This window comes from Felis catus, chromosome C1 (assembly GCF_018350175.1).
Source record: "Felis catus isolate Fca126 chromosome C1, F.catus_Fca126_mat1.0, whole genome shotgun sequence".
Classification (NCBI taxonomy): Eukaryota; Metazoa; Chordata; class Mammalia; order Carnivora; family Felidae; genus Felis; species Felis catus.
Window position 1 is genome coordinate 34376951 of NC_058375.1, and position 21355 is coordinate 34398305.

Consider the following 21355-nt stretch of genomic DNA (forward strand, 5'->3'; position numbering starts at 1 on the left):
CTGACATGAAAGATGGGCATTGTGTCTCCTTTCCTCTCTTGCATGAAGCCTTGCCCACAGCCGCTTGTGATGGTGATGGCTGTGCCTACATACAAGACATTGAATCTGGGGCTATTTGGCTTTCCCACTGAATTATCTAGCATCTAAACCCTTTCCCTGGCTTCTGGCATTTTGGCTTTCATGCCTCATACTGTGAATTCAGGCATTGTAATTCTTCCAGCTTTTATACATCACGGAGGCAGCCACGAGGGAAGGATGGTCTGCTCTTTATACCAGGCTAGTAGAGAGATGTCAGCTATATGTTAACATCTGGGGAATGGGGCTCAATTATGCTAGAAAGCCACAGCCTTCACTCTTCAAAAATTCTTAATTTAGTGCTCTGGGCAAAAAAAAAAAAAAAAAAAAAAAGAAATCAAGTGTCAGCTAAGCAAGTGAAATGCCACCAGAATGGAAGAGATGTAGTAATTTACCAAGTCAAATCACATCGATGAACAAAAGGCATGTTATTTAGGACATGTTAACTATGGTATTTAAACTGTCTCCAGCAGCGTAAGAAGGGGAATTAGGAGGACACTCCTGCCCCGTTGTCTCAACAGTTGGGTGGTACACAGCAGGCTGATGTGTGCAGCTTTCTGGTGTGTACCAGGCCAGATCCGTGAGCCATTTGAGGCAACTTGGTCTTTAGCCTGGGGAATAACTCACAAGGTATAAGCTAGAACTTTCCTGCCTCTGATTGCAAAGACTTCCAATCCAGTGCTATCTTTAGAAGAAAGCACAGATGTGTGGAAACGGTTTTTACCTGCTTCCAAGGAGAAGTTTCCAAGTGAACGATTCTGAGTTTTGGAGTTGATCCCTCAGCAGTATCCAGATCTCCTCTTATGAAGTCACCTTCTACTACTGTGTTGTGTTTTTTTTTTTTTTTTTAATTTTTGAGAGAGTGAGCGTAAGCAGGGGAGGGGCAGAGAGAGAGAGATGGGGACAGAGCTTCCGAAGCAGGCTCTGCACTGACAAGCTGACAGCATTAGAACTCACCGACCAGGAGATCATGACCTGAGCTGAAGTCAGACACCCAACCGACTGAGCCACCCAGGTGCCCCTGCTGTGTTGTGTTCTAATTCTAATGCACAGGAAAGGACCTGAACTTGAATCAGAAGAACTAAATTTGAATTCTGCCCCTGCTGCTTAGAATTATGTGACCTTAGGGGCGCCTGGGTGGCTTGGTCAGTTGGGCGTCTGACTTCGGCTCAGGTCATGATCTCACAGTTTGTGGGTTCAAGCCCCGTGTCAGGCTCTGTGCTGACAGCTCAGAGCCTGGAGCCTGCTTCACATTCTGTGTCTCCCTCTCTCTCTGCCCCTCCCCTGCTCGTGATCTGTCTCTCTCTCAAAAATAAATAAACAATAATTAGAAAAAAGAATTATGCGACCTTAGATAATTTGTTTTAGCTCTCTGAATACCAGTTTTTTCTTATCAAAAATGTAGATAATAAGATCCACTTCCCAAGGTTTTTAAGGAAGACTAGAAGAAAGGGTTCTACAAAGTATAAATAGATTTATAAATGTGAGCATTTCTTTTTATTTATCGTGATTAGATTCATTTAGATTTTTGAAATTTAATTAATTTTAAAAATGTTTATTTTGAGAGGGGAAGAGGAACAGAGAGAGAGGGAGAGAGAAAATCCCAAGTAGGCTCTGCACTGTCTGTGCAGAGCCTGATGTGGGGCTCGAGCTCATGAACCGTGAAATCATGACCTGAGCCAAAACCAAGAGTTGGATGTTTAACCAACTGAGCTTCTCAGGCACCCTAAAAATTATTTATTTAATCTTTAAATCAAACAGGTGTGTGTGTGTGTGTGTGTGTGTGTGTGTGTGTGTGTGTTTACAGAATCGGTTTTTTAAATTGAAGTATAGTTGACATACAGTGTTATATTAGTTTCAGGTGTACAACCTAGGGATTTGAAGAGTCCAATGTTACACCTTGCTAACCACAAGTGTAGCTACTGTCTGTCACTATACTTCTGTAGTATAAGAACTCATATGTCTTGGAAAATTTTCAGCCATCATCTCTTTAAATATTGCCTCTGCCTACCCTCTCTCCACTCCTCTTCTGAAACTCTGATTAAATTGTTAGACCTTCTCATTCTAGCCTCCAGGTCTACTGACATCTCTTCCATATTTTCCATCTTTTGACCCTTTCCACATCAAACTGGAACCCCAAAGGACTTAGCATAGGTGGAGCTAGAAGTTCAACTCAGGTTTCCAGAACTCTTAGTGGATCAGAGCAATAAATGCATTTAAAAAAAGCCACACTTGCTATTTGCAGCCAGGGTTCTCATCGCTCAGGTGATCTGTGGAACCTCAAGCCGTGAACTTTAATTATATGAGAGTTTAATGTATCCCAGACTGGCAGTGCCACCAAAGTCCTGGCAGAGGCAAACCAAACCCGCTCTGGAGGAAGACGTGAAATCCCTGCAAATAACCTTTAAAAGAAACAAACAGCTCAGAGTAAAAATAACTGAAGTGCGCAAGGGAACAAGGCTCCATTAGTGAGAACCAACAATTTCAATTAGTGAAAAACAACAGACAACAGAGGGGGACCCACAAAGACTTGTGAAATTGGACTTACCAGACACAGTTGGTAAGGCAATTAGATATACTATATTTAAGGAAATAAAGACAAGATTGAGCTGTATACATGGACTAGGGGACTAGAAAAAGCAAAATATTAGGTTGGAAAAACAAAACTTCTAGAATTAAAAAACACGTTTACTAAAATCAAAAACTCAATAGTATTTAATGGCAGATTAGAGACAACTAAAGACAGCATTAGCAAACTGGAAGATAAGTCAGAAGAAATGAACTATTATGGGTTGGGCAATGTTTTCTGTAAGGGCCAGATGATCGATATGTTAGGTTTTTTGGCTTTATTGTTTCTGTTGCAACTACTCAACTCTGCTGCTGTAACATGAAAACAGCCATGGACGTCACGTAGACAAATGAATAGGTCTGTATTCCAATGAAATTTTATTTATGGATACTGAAATTTTATTATAATTTTTATGTGTCATGAAATATTCTTCTGATTTTTATTCTCAACCATTAGAAATAACTCTTAACTCACAGGCCATATGAAAAACAAGATAGTGGGTCAGATTTGGCCCACGAATCATATTTGCTTGAATTGAGAGTTCTGCACAGATATAGCTGCATAAAAATTATGTCCCCACCTCAGGTGTTTTTCCATTCTTAAATTCCTAATATAGAGAAATATTCTTTAAATGCCTCTATATCCAGTGATTCTCTACAAATCTGAAAATAGATGCTTTGGATTTTTGTTTGTCTTCACTGTATTTCTTGATGCCTTTGTGGAAAAAATAGTTTTCCATTTCCTTTGAGAATTCCCTACTGCTCATATGTATCTGACAAGATCATGTGTCAGCACTATGAAAATTACTCAAAATACTTCAGGGCAGTGATCTGTCTGAAACTTTGTCTTTTAACTGCAAACTATGTTGTTGAGGAGGGCAGTGTTTATTGGCAGTTAGAAACATAGGCTATGGTGTCAGACATGGAGTTTTAAAGCCCAGTTCCACGTCTTGCTTGCTATAATCTTGAGAGAGTTATAAAATGGGGATAATAATAATCACCCAAGGATGAGATTCAGCCTATTCTGTACCCTTATCTGTGTCTGCTAAACTAGGAAAAATATAGCCCCAAAATGAGACTTGAACTTCAGCTTGCCTCCTGCTCCATGCCCCAAATTTCATTTTTTCACTCATTCATTTAGTAACTATTTCTTAAGTACCAACTCTGTGCTTTGTAATTGGGATAAAATTGAAAATACTTTTATTTATTAAAAAAATTTTTTTTAATGTTTATTCATTTTTGAAGAGGGGGCAGAGGGAGAGGGAGACACAGAATTCGAAGCAGGCTTCAGGCTCTGAGCTGTCAGCACAGAGCCCGACGAGGGGCTCACTTTCATGACCAGCAAGATCATGACCTGAGCCAAAGTCGGACGCTTAACTGACTGAGCCATCTAGGCGCCCCTGAAAATTCTTTTTGTTTTTTTAAGTTTATTTATTTATTTTGAGGGAGAGAGAGAGAATCCCAAGCAGGCTCTGCACTGTCAGCATGGAGCCCCATGTGGAGCTTGAACTCACAAACTCTGAGATCCTAACCTGAGCTGAAACCAAGAGCCAATGCTCAAATGACTGAGCCACCCAGGCACCCTAAAACTGAAAACTCTAAGCCAAATGAACACCCTTATAAGTTTGATGGGAAAGACTATCCTGTGAGCTAAAGACTTAGTGAATGGGAAGGGAGTAAATGAGAATAGTGAGGGAGGGGAAGGGGTAGTATTTCTGGATAGCACGAACAAGGAGCAGGTTCTTGTTTCTGATTTTATCTAATAAGAACGACATACTGGTAGCTGGAAGGATGGAGCACAAAGAGGAGACAAGGGATCCTCAGCTGCATGGAGAACACAGGAAAGAGCAGCCTCCCTCACACAGGGCTGTAGAGGAGATGGCGTTTTCAGGGGAGACCCAGGTTTCTGTGAAAGCAGCAGATGGAAGGGACGTTCACTGGAGAAGCTGAGGATATAAAGGAACAAGGCTTCAGAGAACACAGTGGAAAGTTAGAATATGGGGCAGCGGGGGAGATGTGGGCCACGAAGAAGCAGAGAGCAGTGACTTGAGCGTGAGGAAACTGAGAAGGCATAATTGGGGGACTGAACAAGAATAACCAGGATGTGAGGCTGGTGAGCTGGGTTTTGCTGGCCTCAAGATTGCCCAAGAACTAATCTCATATTCCCCTGGGGGTGGACACTCAGGCTGTTGAGTGTATTCAACTACAGTTTGATTGGATGATACCTCCGGGGTGGGGGTGGGGTGTCCAGTCTGGTCCCTGGGGAGGCTCTGGGTTCTCTGCAAGTCTGTTGTTTAAAGTTGAGGGTCCTGGGGAAAGGCTCAGGGCTACAGGCTGCTGCCCCAACATTGAGGTAAGCACCTCCTCATTTATTTAACAAACTTCTCCAGCAAGTGCGATGTGGCAAGCAGCGTTCTCCGTTCTGAGGATAGCCCAGTGAACAGGATGGTCATTAGGGGCACCTGGGTGGCTCAGTCAGTTAAGCTGTGACTTTGACTCAGATCACGATCTCGCAGTTCGTGAGTTCGAGCCCCATGTTAGACTCTGTGCTGACACCTCAGAGCTTGGAGCCTGCTTCGGATTCTGTGTCTCCCTCTCTCTGCCCCTCCCCCAATCACGTTCTGTCTCTCTTTCTCAAAAACATTTTTTAAAAAGGTCATTAAACAAAAAGTGTAATAAATAAGTAACGTTTTCAATATCCTGGAAGGTAGTATGTGGCACGGAAGACAGTCGCGCAGGACAAGGAAATGCTCATGAAGAGATTACAGGTTTAAATGGAGTGGTCAGGGCAGGCCTCGTTGAAAGGTGACATCCGAGCAGATGAGGGGAAGAGAGGGGGTTAGGCCTGCCAGTATCCGCAGGCAGAACATTCAGCACAGAACCTGAAGGAAATCTCAGCTATGAGGAATGTGACACCAGGAGCCAGGAATGGAGAGAAGAGCCACCTGGAGCCTTGACGGAGCCAGACCGTGGTGTCCAGGTGTGTGTTTCCTGAGCTGATGTCAGCCTTCAGGGAGCTGGTTTAGTCAAAGGGAGGCTTCATCCACGTCAGCTGCATGTGGGTAGGTGCTCTGTGCTCTGGGAGAGCTCCTGTCTGCTGCCGTGATGTGGTGTTTTATCGTTACCATGTGGGCAAAAGCATGGGGACTTTGGCGCTCTGTCTACTTTCATAATGAATTCTCTGTGAAGACACAAAGAGCTGAAAGCCAAAACCAACAATTTTTAACCCCCACAGGCTTGTGGAAACCAAGCCAACTGTGAAAGGCCTATAAACCCAGAGCAGTCTGTAATATACCCCAAGGTCAGTTAACTCTTTCCAGAATGGCCTGCCAAGTCCCTGTGGCTGCATGGGGAAAGTGTTTATTGAACACTTACTATGTGCCTCATGCTTTTCTTAGAAGATCTCACCAGTCCCGTGACTTTAGATGCTGTATCATCTGAAGCTGGTATCTCCCAAATGCATAGTGCAAGCCTAGTCCTCTTTCCCCATACTTCTGACTCACTTATCCAGTTGTCTTCTTTACTTGGATGTGTGGGCATCTCACACTTAACATGTCCAGAACCAAACCCCTGATTCACAACCCCTGCCTCCCCCCAGAATCTTCCCGACCCCGGTAAATGGTGACTTCATCCTTCCAGTTGCTCAGGTCAAAAACCTAGCATCATGTCTCTGACATTAATCATCAGCAGAGCCTATTGGCTTTACCTTAAATACCTCCAGAGCCAACTGTTCCTCACTATCTCTGCCACCATCACTCTGTCCAGACAACCGTCGTCTCCTCCATCGTCTCCTCCTCCGTCCAGACAACCTCCTCCTCCTCCTCCTCCTCCTCCTGGCTGCTTTCATACTTGCTTCCCAGTGGTCCAGTTCCACACTGAAGCCAAAGTGATCCTGTTCAAATGTAAGATAGACCTGGTTGCTCCTGTGATCAGAACTCTCCAGTGACTTCTCTTAGCTAAGAGCCAGTTTGGTTTTACCGTGCTCAACCAAGGCCCCTACGTGGTCTAGACTCCTGTTTTCTTAATGACTTTCCTTGTTTATTATACTATACTGGGCCCTTTGCTGTGCCTCAAATCCTCCAGGCCCATTCCCGCCTAAGACTCTTGGCATTTGCTCATTTCTTTGTTTGGGGTGCTCTTCCCCAGACATCTGCCCCACTTTTTCAGAGGTTGGCTCAAATATCCCCTTTCTCAGTGAAGCCTTCCCTGTCCGTCCCATTTAAAGTTGTAGCCACAACCTCCATTGGCATTCATTCCCTGTTCCCTCTACTGTGTCATTTTTCTCTGGGGTGTTTTTTACTGTTGGATATTTATGTTTCACTTACTTGTTGATTGTCTCCTTCCAGTAGAGGGAGGGCAGGTGGAAGGTGCTTGTCTGTTTTTTTTTCACAACTATTTCTTAGCACATAAAACAGTGCCTAGCACTTAGTGATTGCTCAATAAACATTTGTTGGATGGATGGATGGATGGATGGATGGATGGATGAATTGGTGGACAATTCTATGAAATAGGTGGCATTTAATTTATTTTAGTTTTTAAAGTTTATTTACTTAGAGAGAGAACATGAGCAGGGGAGGGGCAGAAAGAGAGGGAGAGAGAGACAATCCCAAACAGGCTCTACACGGTTAGCATGGAGCCCGATGTGGGGTTTGAACCCACGAATTGCAAGACCATGACCTGGGCCGAAACCAAGAGTCAGACTGAGCCACCCAGGTGCCCCTTATTTTATTGTTTTTTAAATTTATTTTTGAGAGAGAGAGAGAACATGCATGCGAGTGGGGGAGGGGCAGAGAGAGAGGGAGAGAGAGAGAATCCCAAGCAGACTCTGTGTTGTCAGCACAGACCCTGACACTTGATGCCACAAACCACGAGATCATGACCTAAGCCGAAATCAAGAGTTGGGCGCTTAACCAACTGAGCCACTCAGGCGCCCCGAAGTAGGTGGTATTTAAATGCATTTTAACAAATGAGAAAGTAAGTATAGAAATAATTTACCTGTGTTCAGAAAACTGTATGTGGTCAAGCTAGCATTCTACTCCTTCTCCACCTGGCTCCAAATTTTCTACCCATCCCACTATTCCACAGTGCTTTCTCTTTTTCCCAAATTCACTCTGTCAATTTGATCTTAAGTAAGCATTATAAGGTCAGGAGGTATGAATGTCTTGCTCACAGTTGTATTCCCAGTGCCTTGTATAGTGTTTGTGGCTCACAGTAAATATTCGATAAATGTTAAATTAATTAAGGACAGAGGAAGAGGATGTAAGACAGAATAGTGCCATCTTTAATAACAAAACCCAGGCCCAAGTCTCCATATTGGAAGATTTGGGGGGAACGGAACTGTCACGTGGCCCCTGCCTTTAACCCCGAGTGTCACCATCTCCTGGAGGGTCTCTCACTTCAGGAACTGCCACTACCATTACGTTGATTCCAGAGAGCATAGGTTCTTTTTAATGCTGTCAAAAAGAAAACAACAACAGATACCTTTTTATCTTGGTTCCTCTAAGCAGAGCTAAAAATATTTCACTAAGAATTAAAAGAGGACAACAGAGAAATAAACCCTGAAAATATAAGAAACTCAAAATAGTAGTCTGTCTCTTCTGTAGACAGCTCAAGCCAGGGCCATACTTAGTTCACAACAGGAGAGCTCAGCATCGCTGGATTTGACTGGGCTCTTTGCCTCACAACTTCTGCCCTGTTTCACAACAGGGCTTCCTGCTATACATCTCGATACCTATATGATCAAGACCCAAAGAGCCACATTCTCACTTTGTAGCTTACCTGGAGCTCTCAGCACAGTGGCTCTTAAACTGGACTACATATTGGAATCACCTGGGGAGCTTAAAAAATTGCTGATGCCTGCATTCCACCCCATATAGCTTCTGATGTCATCGGGTTGAGGTGTAGCTTGGGCATTAGGGTTTTTTTAAGCTCTTCGGGTGAGTCCAATATGGGTCCAAGTTGAGAATCATTGCTCTAAAAGATGCTGCCTTCTGTCTGAGGAACTCTCCACTTTCTCAGTTGATTGATACCAAGAGTAAACTCAACTTTGAGGAGAGAGCCCTGCTTGACGCACAGGAGTCTGCCCATATACAGCGTCTCTCAACCCAAGTCCTCACCACCCTGAGATTCTGATTTAGTTGATCAGGAATCAGGTGTAGGTGCCTTAAAGTTTAAAAGTTCTCCCAGGTGATTCTAACATGCCAGGGTTGAGAACCATGGGGGTATAACCTTCAAGTCTGTCACTATAATCAGATCTGACTATATCATAATCGCTATGGCAAAATGTAGTAGTAATATTAGGATAGTGGGATTGTGGGTACTTTTCTTCCTTTTGAGTTTACATTTTCTGTGTTTCCTCATGTACATTTACAATGAAAAGATGTATTTGGACGTGCCTTCTTTTCTGTAATTTTTTTCAAACTTTCATAATCTCTAGGTCTCTAAACACTGTTTTCAAAAACATATACTAATTTTTGCTAACATATATTAGATTTTGCTAATCTGGTTTTTCTTTATGGTCTTTTAAATTCTGAATCAGTTGGAGAGTTTTCTGTATATCCTATTAGCCTGTTTAAGTATCTCATCCTTATCTACAATTGAAATTAATATTTGTGTAAAGGCTTAATATTCAATATTTATCTTTGCTGGGCTGTCAAATCTCCAGGAGATCTGAGGGTGAGACATGATAAGTCTGGAAGAATGGGCCGGCCAAATCATGCAGGGCTTTAGATATAACAGTAAGAAGTTTAGGCTTCATCTTGAGGTCAAAAGATGCCATTGAAGTGTTTTAAGCAGGTGAAAAACATCGTCAGTTTTGACCTGTAGGAAGATGACTTGGGCTGCTGATTGGAGAGGACAGAAGTGTAAAGAGATGTAATACTTAGGAGGCCATCAAAGAAGTAGAGTGCAGAAATGAGTAGAGAAAATCAGCAAAACCCACAACTGGTTCTTTGAAAATATTAATGAAATTGAGAAACCTCTAGCCAGGTTAACCAAGAAAAAAGAGAGAAGATACAAAGGACTAAGATCAGAAATAAAAGGGGGATCATCAATACTGATCCCATGGATATTAAAAGGATAATAAAAGAATAGTGTGAACAACTCTGTAAAGGCATATTTGATAACTTAGGGGAAATGGACCAATTCCTTGGAAGACACAAACCATCAAAACTCACACAAGAAGAAATAGATCATCTGAATAGGCCTGTATCTACTAAAGAAACTGAATCAAAATTTAATAACCTAAAACAGAAAACACTACACTCAGTTGGTTTCACTGGTGAATTCTATCAAACATTTCAGGAAAAGATGATACCAGTTCTCTACAGTCTCTTCCAGAAAATAGAAGCAGAGGGAACACTTCCTAACTTGTTCTGTGAAGCTAGCATTATCCTAAAACCAAAACTAGATGAAGACATTATACGAAAGGTGGTGCCTGGCTGGCTCATTTGGGAAAGTGTGAGACTCTTGATGTTGGGGCCATAAGTTCAAGCCCCATGTTGGGGGTAGAGTTTACTTTGAAAAAAGACATCATAAGAAAAGAAAACCACAGACTGTTATCTTTTGCTAACATAAAAATCCCAACAAAATATTAGCATATTGAATCCAATAATATGTAAGAAGAATCAAACACTCCAACCAAGTAGGATTTATTCCAAGTATGCAAGCCTGCTTCAACATTAGCAAATCAGTGACTGTATTCCATCATATGAACAGGCTGAAGGAGAAAAATCATATGATCATACCTATAAGATGCAGAAAAAGCACTTGATAACAATCCAACATCCAATCATGATTTTACAAAACTGTCAGCAAACTAGGAATAGAATATGGTAAAGAATACTTATAAAAAAACCTGTAGCCAACGTCATGCCTAATGATGAGAAACTAAATGCTTTCCCCCAAGACTGGGAAAAGGCAAGAATGTCCCCTTCACCACTCCTTTCCAGTGTTATACTCTAAGCTCCAGCTAATTCAATAAAAAAAGAAAAGGAATTAAAAGGCGTAGAGATTGGGAATGAAGAAATAACACTGTCTTTGTTCACAGATGACACGATTGTCTATGTAGAAAAACCCAGGGACTTGCCAAAAACTCCTGGAGCTAATTAGCAATTACAGCAAGATTATAGGATATGAGGCTAATAATATACAAAAGTCAGTTGTTTTCCTGTATTGGAATTTGGCATTAAAAGCACAGTATCATTTATATTAGCAAGCACACATGCAAAGAAAGACTTAGGTATAAATCTAACTGCACACACACACACACACACACACACACACACACACACACACACCTGCACACCCCTACCTATTTGCAGAAGTTTGGAGACAGCCAAGTAAGTTGGAGAAAATAATCCAAGTAAGAAAAATAAAAGGAACAATTTTTCATCATTAGATTAGTGAAATGATACTAATTCAGATGATCTAGAAGTAGTAAAAACAGAAATCAAGTATTACAACAGTAGGAACAGTAACTCACATTTGTATAACCTTTCAAAGAATGCTCTGACATACGTTGTTGCAGGAAATCATTTGATCTTTCCATCAACTCTATAAAATATGTATTATTACAGCTATTACAAGAGTTAAGGAAACCGACTACCTACCTGAGGTTACACAGCTAGTAAGTGAAGAGCTGGTTACTTAAACTCAAGTCTTTTTACCTTTATGCCCATTGCACTTTATACCAAAGAAGGCAAGGGCTTTGGTGAGAGCAGAGACTGGATTTTAGAGTCAGTTTGTCTTGTCAAAAATGAGAATGATACTTAAAGTAGGGCTTCTCTAAGGGTGTGCGGAGCCCTGGCTAAATATTTTTTGTAATGCCTTTGGTGTATAAACATGTTGATGGGTCCATGTGAAATACATTGATTTACTGATGAGGATTTAGAACAATGGGGAAAGGAGATACTTATGTATTTATTACCTAATCAGTATACATGACAGTTCTTCATAGTATCAGACACCATCTCTTTCTGTTCAGGTTCAGGAACCATCTCTTCGTGTATTTTACGGTCCATTGCATCATTCCTGGCTAATTCACATCTCCCACAAGAAAAAGCTAATAATACTGTTACTATTCATAGTAGCCATGGCTGTCTGAAACCTGTTTTATAGAATGGTATAGGGGCGCCTGGGTGGCTCAGTCGGTTAAGCTTCCGACCATCTCAGGTCATGATCTTGTGGTCCATGGGTTTGAGCCCCAAGTCGAGCTCTATGCTGACAGCTTGGAGCCTGGAGCCTGCTTCAGATTCTGTGTCTCCCTCTCTCTCTAACCCTCCTCTTCTCGCTCTCTCTTTCTGTCTGTCTCTCTCAAAAATGCATAAACATTTAAAAATTAAAAAAAAAAAATAGAATGGAAACAGTATAGATCTTCTTTCTCTTCAGTTCTCCAGTACCATTTATGTCATGCTAGTTATATCATTACTCATGATGCTTCATTATCTTTATCCTTTGTGCTGCCCGTGAATACTGGCTTCCATTGACTCTCAAAGGTTGTGACTGTGCTTTGTTGACAATGGCCACAAATGCAAGTCTTACCCAGAGTATGCAGGGGAAATGTGAATTGCAGTTAGTTTTCTAGTCATGTTAAGTTTATCATTTGAACCTATCAGGACTGAATCACGGAGAAATAGAAAATCTGAACAGACCAATTGCTAGTAAGGAGATTGAATTGGTCATCAAAAACTCCCAGAAAACAAAAGTCCAGAATCAAATGGCTTCACTGGCGAATTCTACCAAACATCGAAAGAAGAATTCGTATCAATTCTTCTCAAACTTTTCCGAAAACTAGAGGGGGTGGGGAACACTTCCAAACTCATTTTATGAGGCCAGTATTACCCTGTTATCAAAACCAGACAAAGACACTACAAGAAGAGAAAATTACAGGCCAATTTTCCTTGCGAACATAGATGCAAAAATCCTCAACAGAATTTTAGCAAACTAAATTCAACAATACATTGAAAGGATCACACACCATGACTAAATGGGATTTATTCCAGGGATGCAAGGATGGTTTACCATCGCAAATCAATTAGTGTGATATACCACAGTAACAAAATGAAGGGTAAAAATTAAATGATCATCCCAATAGATGCAGACAAGGCATTTGACAAATTTCAACATTCATTCATAATAAAAGCTCTCAAAAAAGTGAGTACAGAGGGAATTTACCTCAACAAGATGAAGGCCATAAATGACAAGCCCACAGCTAACACCATACTCAACAATAAGAAGCTGAAAGCTTTTCCTTTAAGATCAGGAAGAAGACAAGGATATCCGTTCCCACTATTTTTCTTCATCATACTATTTGAGGACCTAGCCAAAACAAGCAAGAAAAAGAAATAAAGGCATCCACATCAGAAAGGAAGAAGTGAAACTGTCTGTATTTGCAGATGACATGATATTATATGGAAAAGATCCTGAAGAGTCCACCAGAAAACTGTTAGAACTAATACATAAACTCAATAAAGGTGCAGGATATAAAATTAATACACAAAATCAGTTGCATTTTTATGCAGCAATAACTATCAGTAAGAGAAATTCCTTCAAAGTCCATTTACGGTTGCCTCAAAGAATAAAATACCTAGAAATAAATTTAACCAAGGAGGTGAAAGACCTGTACACTGAAGACTATAAGACTTAGATGAAAGAAGTTGAAGTAGACACAAATAAATGCAAAGGTATTACATGCTCTTGGATTGGAAGAATTAATATTGTTAAAATGTCGACTACTCAAAGCAATCAACAGTTTCAGTGTAAATCCTATCAAAATTTATCATTTGAAATTTTATAGTGTTAAAAATAGAACAGTACATCTTCCAACCATGTCTTCTTTTGGACGCATGCCTGGATCTAAGGGCTGTACTGCTTTAGAGGATTATTGTAAAGCTAAATTAAATAACTAGGTCAACTATTAGCACATGGCTTGTGCTCAATAAATGTTAGTTTCCATGTTCTTTCCACTACCATCCTTAAAGAGGATGTGGTTGTTTGTTTGTTTGTTTTTTTCAAATAAATGAAATGTAGAAACAAAATTGAATTGGAGCATTTCCAATAGATCCCTGACGGAGAGTCTCTGTGAGCATTGCCTATACAGCTCAGGCTAACGCGTTTGCAAGAGATTACTGGAGGACGTCTTCCCAGCCAAAGTGACATAAATGACAAGATCCTGGAGACAAAAATAAACTGCAGTTATGTCAGCTCCAGAGTCACTGATCAAACAGCCGAGTGGCCTGGTGTGTTGAAAAGGTATTACGGTGCGCAGTAAGTAGCAAGAGCTGAAAGGCAGGTCCTCTAGAGCTGAGAAATACCGCAAATTCCACATGGCTCAGATGAAGCAGTCCCTCTGCCTTAACGTGATGAAAGAGACATAAGCCAGTGCTGCCAAGTTTATTATAGGTCACCGTAAGTGGGGCAGAAACTATATGGAAGCCCTGGTCTGCATTGGGAGTTCACAAGAGCACAGGGTCGGTGATGCCCAGGGAAGGATGGATCCACAACTCCCGAATGTGGGTAAATGAAGAGACTAATGATAATGTAGGAAGAGCCAGCAGATCCATAATAACGGAGTCAGACAGAAGAGGTAGTCAGAGGAGATAGAAATTGTCCTTAAGGAGAAAAGTTTCCATCTTGGAGCTTGAAAGGATCTGTGGCAGTATTAAGTACCCTTCCTTACATGAAGTCTACTTCAGAAAAAAATAAAAATGAAAATGTTTAATGACAGAATAGGATTACTAAAACTAATCTAAGCTGCTTCTGCCATTTCCCAAGTCCTGTTCCAGGAACAACCCTTTAGTAAATGGAGAAATGCATCATCAGGAAGGTCAGAGAAGAGAGTATTGAAGAAGCAGTGGTGGGACCCACCCTGGGCTGAGGGTTCTCATCTGTGTGTTCGTGCAAGGCCTCCAACAGTAATGTTGGCCAGCTTTGATTAAATAACTATGCTTGCATGAAAGGACATTAATATTTATTAACTGTTCCTTGTCAGGCATTGTGTTGAGTGTTCTCTATGTGGTCTTGTTTCATTTTCACGGCCAGTTCCTGTACTCTACATCAGTGAACTAGTGTCTGAATGAAGGAAGAGACATAGTAGGGGGCTGATCTGATTTCAGTCCTTTCTGGGAGGGTTCTAGAAATTAGATCATTGACTGGAATATAGAGGCCTAGGAAGAACCCTCAAAGTCCCATCTCCATTTCCCCCAGCCATCACCACCGCTTCCCCCCCACTTTTTATTAATTAACCTTCCAGTTGTCAAAGTAATCAGTTGAGTTCAGTCCAATATGCATGGTACTCTGTGCCATGCACCACACTCAGTTTTCGTGCTGTATGAGAGAAAGATCATTTAAATGGATAGTTACTCTTTAGTGTGGCCAATGCTAGGCTATAACCAGGTCTTAGTCATCATTGCATCCCTAATCCCAGGCCAGTGTCTGGAACACAACAACAGCAAGGCTGTTACAGTTAACATGTATTGAGAGAAAACCAAGTGCCTTGGCATTGTAGTAAGCACTTTCTTATCTTTTTTAAAATATAAATAACTATAGCAATTTTATTCAAAATCATCAAAAACTGGAAGGAGCCAAGATATCTGTCAAGGTGAATGGATACATGAAGTGTGGGGCATCCATACAATTAAATAATATTCAGTGATGAAAACAAATGGACATTAAGCTACGCAAAGACCTGGATGCAATTTATTTTTTTGTTGTTGTTGTTTTGTTTTTGTATTTATTTGTCATGTCTTTTTTTTTAAGTTTATTTATTTTGAGAGAGAGAGAGAGAGAGAGAGAGAGAGAACAAGTGGGGGAGGGGCAGAGAGAGAAAGAGAGAGAGAATCTGAAGCAGGCTTCCTCCTGCCAGCGCAGAGCCCAGTGCTGGGCTTGAATTCATGAACCATGAGATCATGACCTGAGCTGAAACCAAGAGCTAGATGCTTAACCAACCAAGCCACCCAGCTGCCCCTGTCATGTCTTTTTTTTTTTTTTTTAATTCTAGTTAGTTAAACACACTTTATTCTTAACATAATTCTCAGTACAATTGTATGAGTATAATCCCAGTTTTTCAAGATGTGGAAGTTAAGGCACAGAGCAATTAAATAACATGCCCAAAGTCAAACAGCGAGGAAGGGATAGAGCCAGGTTACAAATCCAAGCAGAGTGTCTCTTTCGCCTCTAAATATTTGTTACATGCATGCATGCATGCATGCATGCATGAATGAGAGGGAGGAAGGGAGAGAAGAGTGTGGGAACAAGTGAGCGAGCTAAGGTGAAAGTCAGCAAAGCGAAATGGGGTCCACAGGCAGGTAGGTTGGTTCTGCCAGGGAGGGGAAAAAATTTTTACAAAGTTTCATAAAGGGGTGATGCTTAAACTGAGTGTTGCAAGATAAAGAGGTAGTCATGGGCCAGGGCAGGGCAGGGCAGGGCAGGGCGAGCAGAGGAAGGCCAACCCTCTTACTTCTGTATTAGGTCCTTTCCCCCCTCACCTCTTCTAGGACATTTCTCCTATGGCCATCCTCTCTCTATCACATCAGGAATTTCCCTCTTATTCCAGCCAGCTTACAAACATGCTAAGCTAATTTCTAACTCAAAAACGTCTCTCCCTGCCTCTTCCCTCCAGCGATTGCCCCATTTCTCTGTCTTCCATTATAGCAAAACTCCTAAAAATAGTAGTCTGTATTCCATGACTCCACTTTTTCTGTGTTCTCTTAAACCCAATGAAATCAGCATTTCACCCCCACTCTCCAGTGAACCAGCTTTTGTCAAGGTCAAGAGTAACCTCCCTGTTGCCAGAGCCAGCTGTTGATCCAGTGGCCACACCTCACCAGGCCTCCCACTGTGTTGCACATGGTTGGTTCCTGTGTCCTTCTTGAGACACTTCCTCCCCTCGGCAACTGAGAGAGCACTCTCTCCAGATTAGCGTTCTGTCTCCTGGACTTCTTTCAGCCTCTCGCTGCCTCCTCGCCTCCCAAACATTGGTCCTTAAAAATGCACACGATGGTCTGGGCACTCGCCCTCTGGGAATCCTTCAGTGACCCTCCCCTACCTCCGAATTCAAACTAGAGCCAAGTGTTCAAAGCCTCCATGATCCCATGCCTGCCTCTGGCATCTCATCTTTCACATAACGTTTGTGTGGCACTCGGTAGGACAGCCAGCCCCTTCACGTGCACTTTCTCGCCACATCCTCCCGAGATCCCTGGGAAGTGAGTGGTTCCCATTTGCAGACGAGAAAGCTGAGAGTCAGAGTTTCATCATTGCCCAGGGTCACACAACTTGCCAGTGTCCCCTGGACACTGAAGTTTCTGATCCCAGATCTTACGCTCTTCTCATTTACAACCCTTTGCTTGGCCTGATCCTTAAACTCCATGCTCTGGGGTGAAGCAGGGGAGTGGATGTTTGGTTCCTTCTTTTGGGTTCCAGTCTGTCCATCTGGATTTCCTCTTGAGTACAGTGGTTTACCCTCTTCACCCCAGGGGCTTGGTCGTCACGTTTGCAGGACAATGGGTGCTCTTACTGGTTGAAATGCTAAATCTCCCAAAATGAAAGGCCAGCTGCAGAGTTTGAGAGGAACAAGGGCTGAATGATTTGATCAGACATCTGTGGGGGCCTCCTGGCATTTGGAGTGTGAGTGCCTTAGAGAAACTAACCATTCTGGCCTGAGGGAGTTGGCGACTGTTAATCTTGGTGGTTTTGACCGCTAACTGCCCCAGAGGTCCCAGCCTGCTGTATGACTCAGAATCCCCAACACTCCCCCTATTCTTCTCCCACTGGGATAGTCAGGAGGCCATTGCTAAGGCATTTTAATTTGGTAATAACTTGACATGGCCCCCTGTCCCCGGGGCTGTATGTTTTAGAAGTTACTGTTGCTTTCTAAATGGAGGTGGGGGGGGGTTGATTTAGAGGTGCTCATCCTTGATATCTGACTACCTTGCACTGTCATGGGAAGACCCTTCCGGGCTAGGTTCTGGCTTCCTTGTGCTCCAGCTGGCCGGTGCCCCCCTCTTTTCCATGATAGATTACCTGAGTCCATGGATCTTGGACTGCCCATAGCCCTTATTCCAGAAGCACCTTGCCAGAGGTGGACGACGTAAGCCAGAGAGAGGAAAAATGGGTCCAAAGGTTTATCTGTCGTTGTATATCTGTGTCTGTGGTACACCGTATTAGAGGGGCAGCTGCTGTCCGTCTCTCGTCCTCAGTGTGAAACTTTCTGGAATTCAGGAAGAGCATAGGAATCCACTGCTACAAGGCAGGACACAGAGAGTGGGGGATTGGGAGACTCACAACACCTCACTGCTTGTAGACATGCTGTCGGAGAGCTGTGTGAGGCTTTCTTGACCCTCTTCTCTACCCCTGTCCATTGGCACTCACCACTTATGTGCTGTCCCTGGACTCTGTGCTTCCCTCTGTGATGGCCCTTACCACGATCCGCACTGGTGGTACTTCCATGTGAAGAGCTCCTTTACTGATGTCTACCACTTACTAGCTATAGGATCTTGGATAAGTCCCTTCCTCTTTCTGGGCTCACTTGTAAGTGGATAACTAATAGCACCTACTCACATGGCTGTTGAAGACGTAATTGAAAAAAATCTGTATTTCAGTCACTGCACCTAGTCTCAGAGCTTTCCGCAAGTTCACGAAGTATACTGAAGTTTCTGTTTTGTTTTGGAAATACAGTTGTTTATATAAGAAAATACTGTTACGTAAATTCTCTTGTTAAACCTCTGACTTTTCTTTTGCCTACCAAATAAAGTCTCGACTCTGGCTTATTACTCAGCATTTGTATTTGCATTTCAGGCTTTACATTTCACTGGTAGGAAATGCTAAAAAAAATTGTAGATTTCCAGAAGAAACGCACACGGATACAGATGGGTTTGTCTAAATTCAGTGAGCAATTACTCTGTGCAAGGCCCTGGGCTAGGCCCGCAGGGGCACGGGAGTGAATCACACATGACACATGCTAGGCAGTGGCATCATCGTTTCTGGCTGTCTAGTATAGGCGCCAGCCCCCTTCCCCTCAGGCCTGCCCCACCCAGTTCCTGCAGCAGCCCCGAGGGAAGACTTACCACGGGGGGCCCCAGCACAGTAGAGCAGCTGGGCACCAGCATGTTGGCGGCAGGCCCAAGGGTGGAGGCGGGGGAGGTTGGGCCTGGGAACTGGCAGCCAGCCAGGGCTCTCTCAGGTGCCCCGGCATGCAGGGCCGCCAGCTTCAGCAGTCGTTGAATGTGTCCTGTTCTTCCACAGCGGTTTTCTCTAGACTGCACCGGCACGGATTTTGGTGGCAAGGCAGTGACTCTAGCCCCACATCAAATACATAAGGGCACTGAAGCCCAAAGACGTGAAGTGACTCGACTACAGTCACACAGCAACAAAGCCGGGGCTGGAACACACAGGTCTTCTGAAAAAATTTTCAGCAGATATGCAGCAAACACTCTAGAGGGCTTATGGGCTCTCGAGACTGTCTTGTTTTCAGTACAAGTGCAATGAGACTATCAGAGTCATTTTGTTCCTTCAGAAAATTATAGGCATCTTCTGTGGGCCCATCTCTGCACAAGGTACGGGGGATGCAGGGTTAAATCAGACTCTGACCTTGGGAGTTCACAGTATGATGAGGGAGACAAACTACCAACAGTTACAGTATAGTATGGCAAGTGCCTCTGGGGATAAGCATGTAATGTAGGTGACAGGGGACAGACTGTGGAGCACAGAAGAGGCACTTAGCCCAACCTGGGGGCTAGGGAGTTACTCCCAGTGAAGCTGAGACCTAAGCTTAGTTGTGAAGGACCAGTCGGCATAGCCAGGTGGAGAAGGACAAGGAAGAACATTCTGGGCAAAGAGAATAGGAGAGCAGCAGAGCATCCTCAACTAAACATCTAACGGTTACAGCAATAGTCCCAACATATATTTGACCTATATTCAGGATACTGAGAGTGCTTCCCACTGGCGGGATCATAGTATATGTGGAGAGAGTAGAGGCAGGTGCGGCTGGGCGTGTACAACCCCACAGTGAAGCCTGAAAGGGCAGGTGCCTGTGACTGTGAAAGCCTGGGCAGCTCTCTCCCTAGGTCTGCAGGCTCCATATTTCTAGTCTGGGAGCCTGGATGGAGTTCGTGATTTCCTTGGTATTAAGCTTGCTGCAAAACCCAGCAAGTTCCTTTTGCCAAATTCTGTACAGGGGCCTTGCTAATTTATCTACCTATATTCCTTTAGAATTTTTGGTTTGGGTTCCCCACTACCCCCCCCCCACCGCCCCGCCCCGAAGCCTTGGTGTGGAAAAGGGGCTGAAAGGCTGATTGTAGAGAATGAAGCGTTATTCAAGGTTCAAACAGCTACAGCTCTTTAAGAACTAATACCCCACTGACTGCTCAGTGCCTGGCTAGCTGTGACTTTCCTTTTCTTCCCATAGGCCTGCTGAGTTAGCCACCAAATACGCAAACTTTTCAGAGGGAGCTTGCAAGCCTGGCTATGCTTCAGCCTTGATGACTGCCATCTTTCCTCGGTAAGTGTTCCTATTTCTTCCCGCTGCCCAGACAGCCTGGTCCATGGCCCAGGAGTCAGAAACTCTATGCTGTGCAAGTGATGTGCTCTGAGAAAGCGAAATTCTGGTGTAACTTACTGCCCTGTGTCCTTGAGTCTGTGGGTGCCTGGAGAGGACTTGTTTCGGGTTGGTTCCTACCCCAGTCCCACTCTGTGCCCTTGCTATACCTTACCCCCGTCCTGTCTCTGGAGCTTGCACCTGCCAGCACAGCCTGTTTCTGTGGAGGGGAGGGGACAGGTAGAACCTGCGTGGCACTCCTTGGAAGCCAGGTACCCAGAAGCAGCCAGATAAGCCTCCTCAGCATAGAAGCTCCAAGTCATAGCATCAAAACTACGTGGCTTCAGGGAAGCATATCCAAATAAAGCAGGGAACAAAGAGAGGTTTCTGAGCCTGGCCTGGCTGTTCTGGCACCTTCTCTCTTTGTCCGTTTTGCATTCTGGAGTTCCTGATTTCCTGATAACCAAGCTGGCTGGAAGAAACTGTGCCAAACCCTGGGAGTTTCTTTGACCACATTCTGCTGAGGGGCCTTGCTTGCATATCTGCCTTTTCCTCTTGAGTTTTCTTTCCATGAAGCTACAGTGTGGAGAAGGACCTGATGTGCCAAAATGGGCTTGTCTGCAGTCTGGAGTGTAGTGAGACTACCAAGGTCATTTTGTTCCTTCAGAAAGTTGTCGGAGTGTCTGACTTAGAGGAGCTGGAGGAAAGGCCGCTCAGGACCCTCTGGGAGTGGGGATGTAGCACTTGGACCACAGGGGGAGCCCTTGGGGTGGCCTCCTGGGGTGGGGTCTGTTCACTGGGGGAAGGGCTTACATCCCATCCCTGAGAAGGCTGAGGTCAGGGCATACAACGTGCTTGCCGAGGAAGGCTGAGAAACAACTTGCGCCAAAGTAGATCCAGAATATGTGGTTTTTATGCTCTTTTTCTTTTTCTAATGGAAGTGATGGAAGCTCCTTGTCTAAAACAGGGGCTCTGCTGAATATCTGGTGTTCAGATAGAGATCTCTTTGTCTAGGGTCTGCCTTCTGACTTGCTTCCAAATATTTTTCTTCCCACAGCTATTTATTGAGCACCTCGTAAGTGTCTGGTATTATGTTCCATATTCTTATACATCTTTTCTTAGGTCTACTTGACTCAGTGCCTTGGGCCAGACACCTATGAGTTTTCCTTGACCTGGATATAG

The 21355-nt window shown here is 43.4% G+C and overlaps 1 protein-coding gene across 7 annotated transcripts in view; it reads left to right on the forward strand.

Annotated features, from left to right (window-relative positions):
- The window catches only part of ST3GAL3 (ST3 beta-galactoside alpha-2,3-sialyltransferase 3), a 199267-nt gene that overhangs the window by 102633 nt on the left and 75279 nt on the right, over nucleotides 1-21355 (forward strand). For all 7 annotated transcript variants that reach the window (XM_045035686.1, XM_045035685.1, XM_045035688.1 and 4 more), the window contains one exon: nucleotides 20045-20137. In XM_045035686.1, the coding sequence (XP_044891621.1) occupies nucleotides 20045-20137 (93 nt within the window). The remainder of the gene's footprint in view (nucleotides 1-20044; nucleotides 20138-21355) is intronic.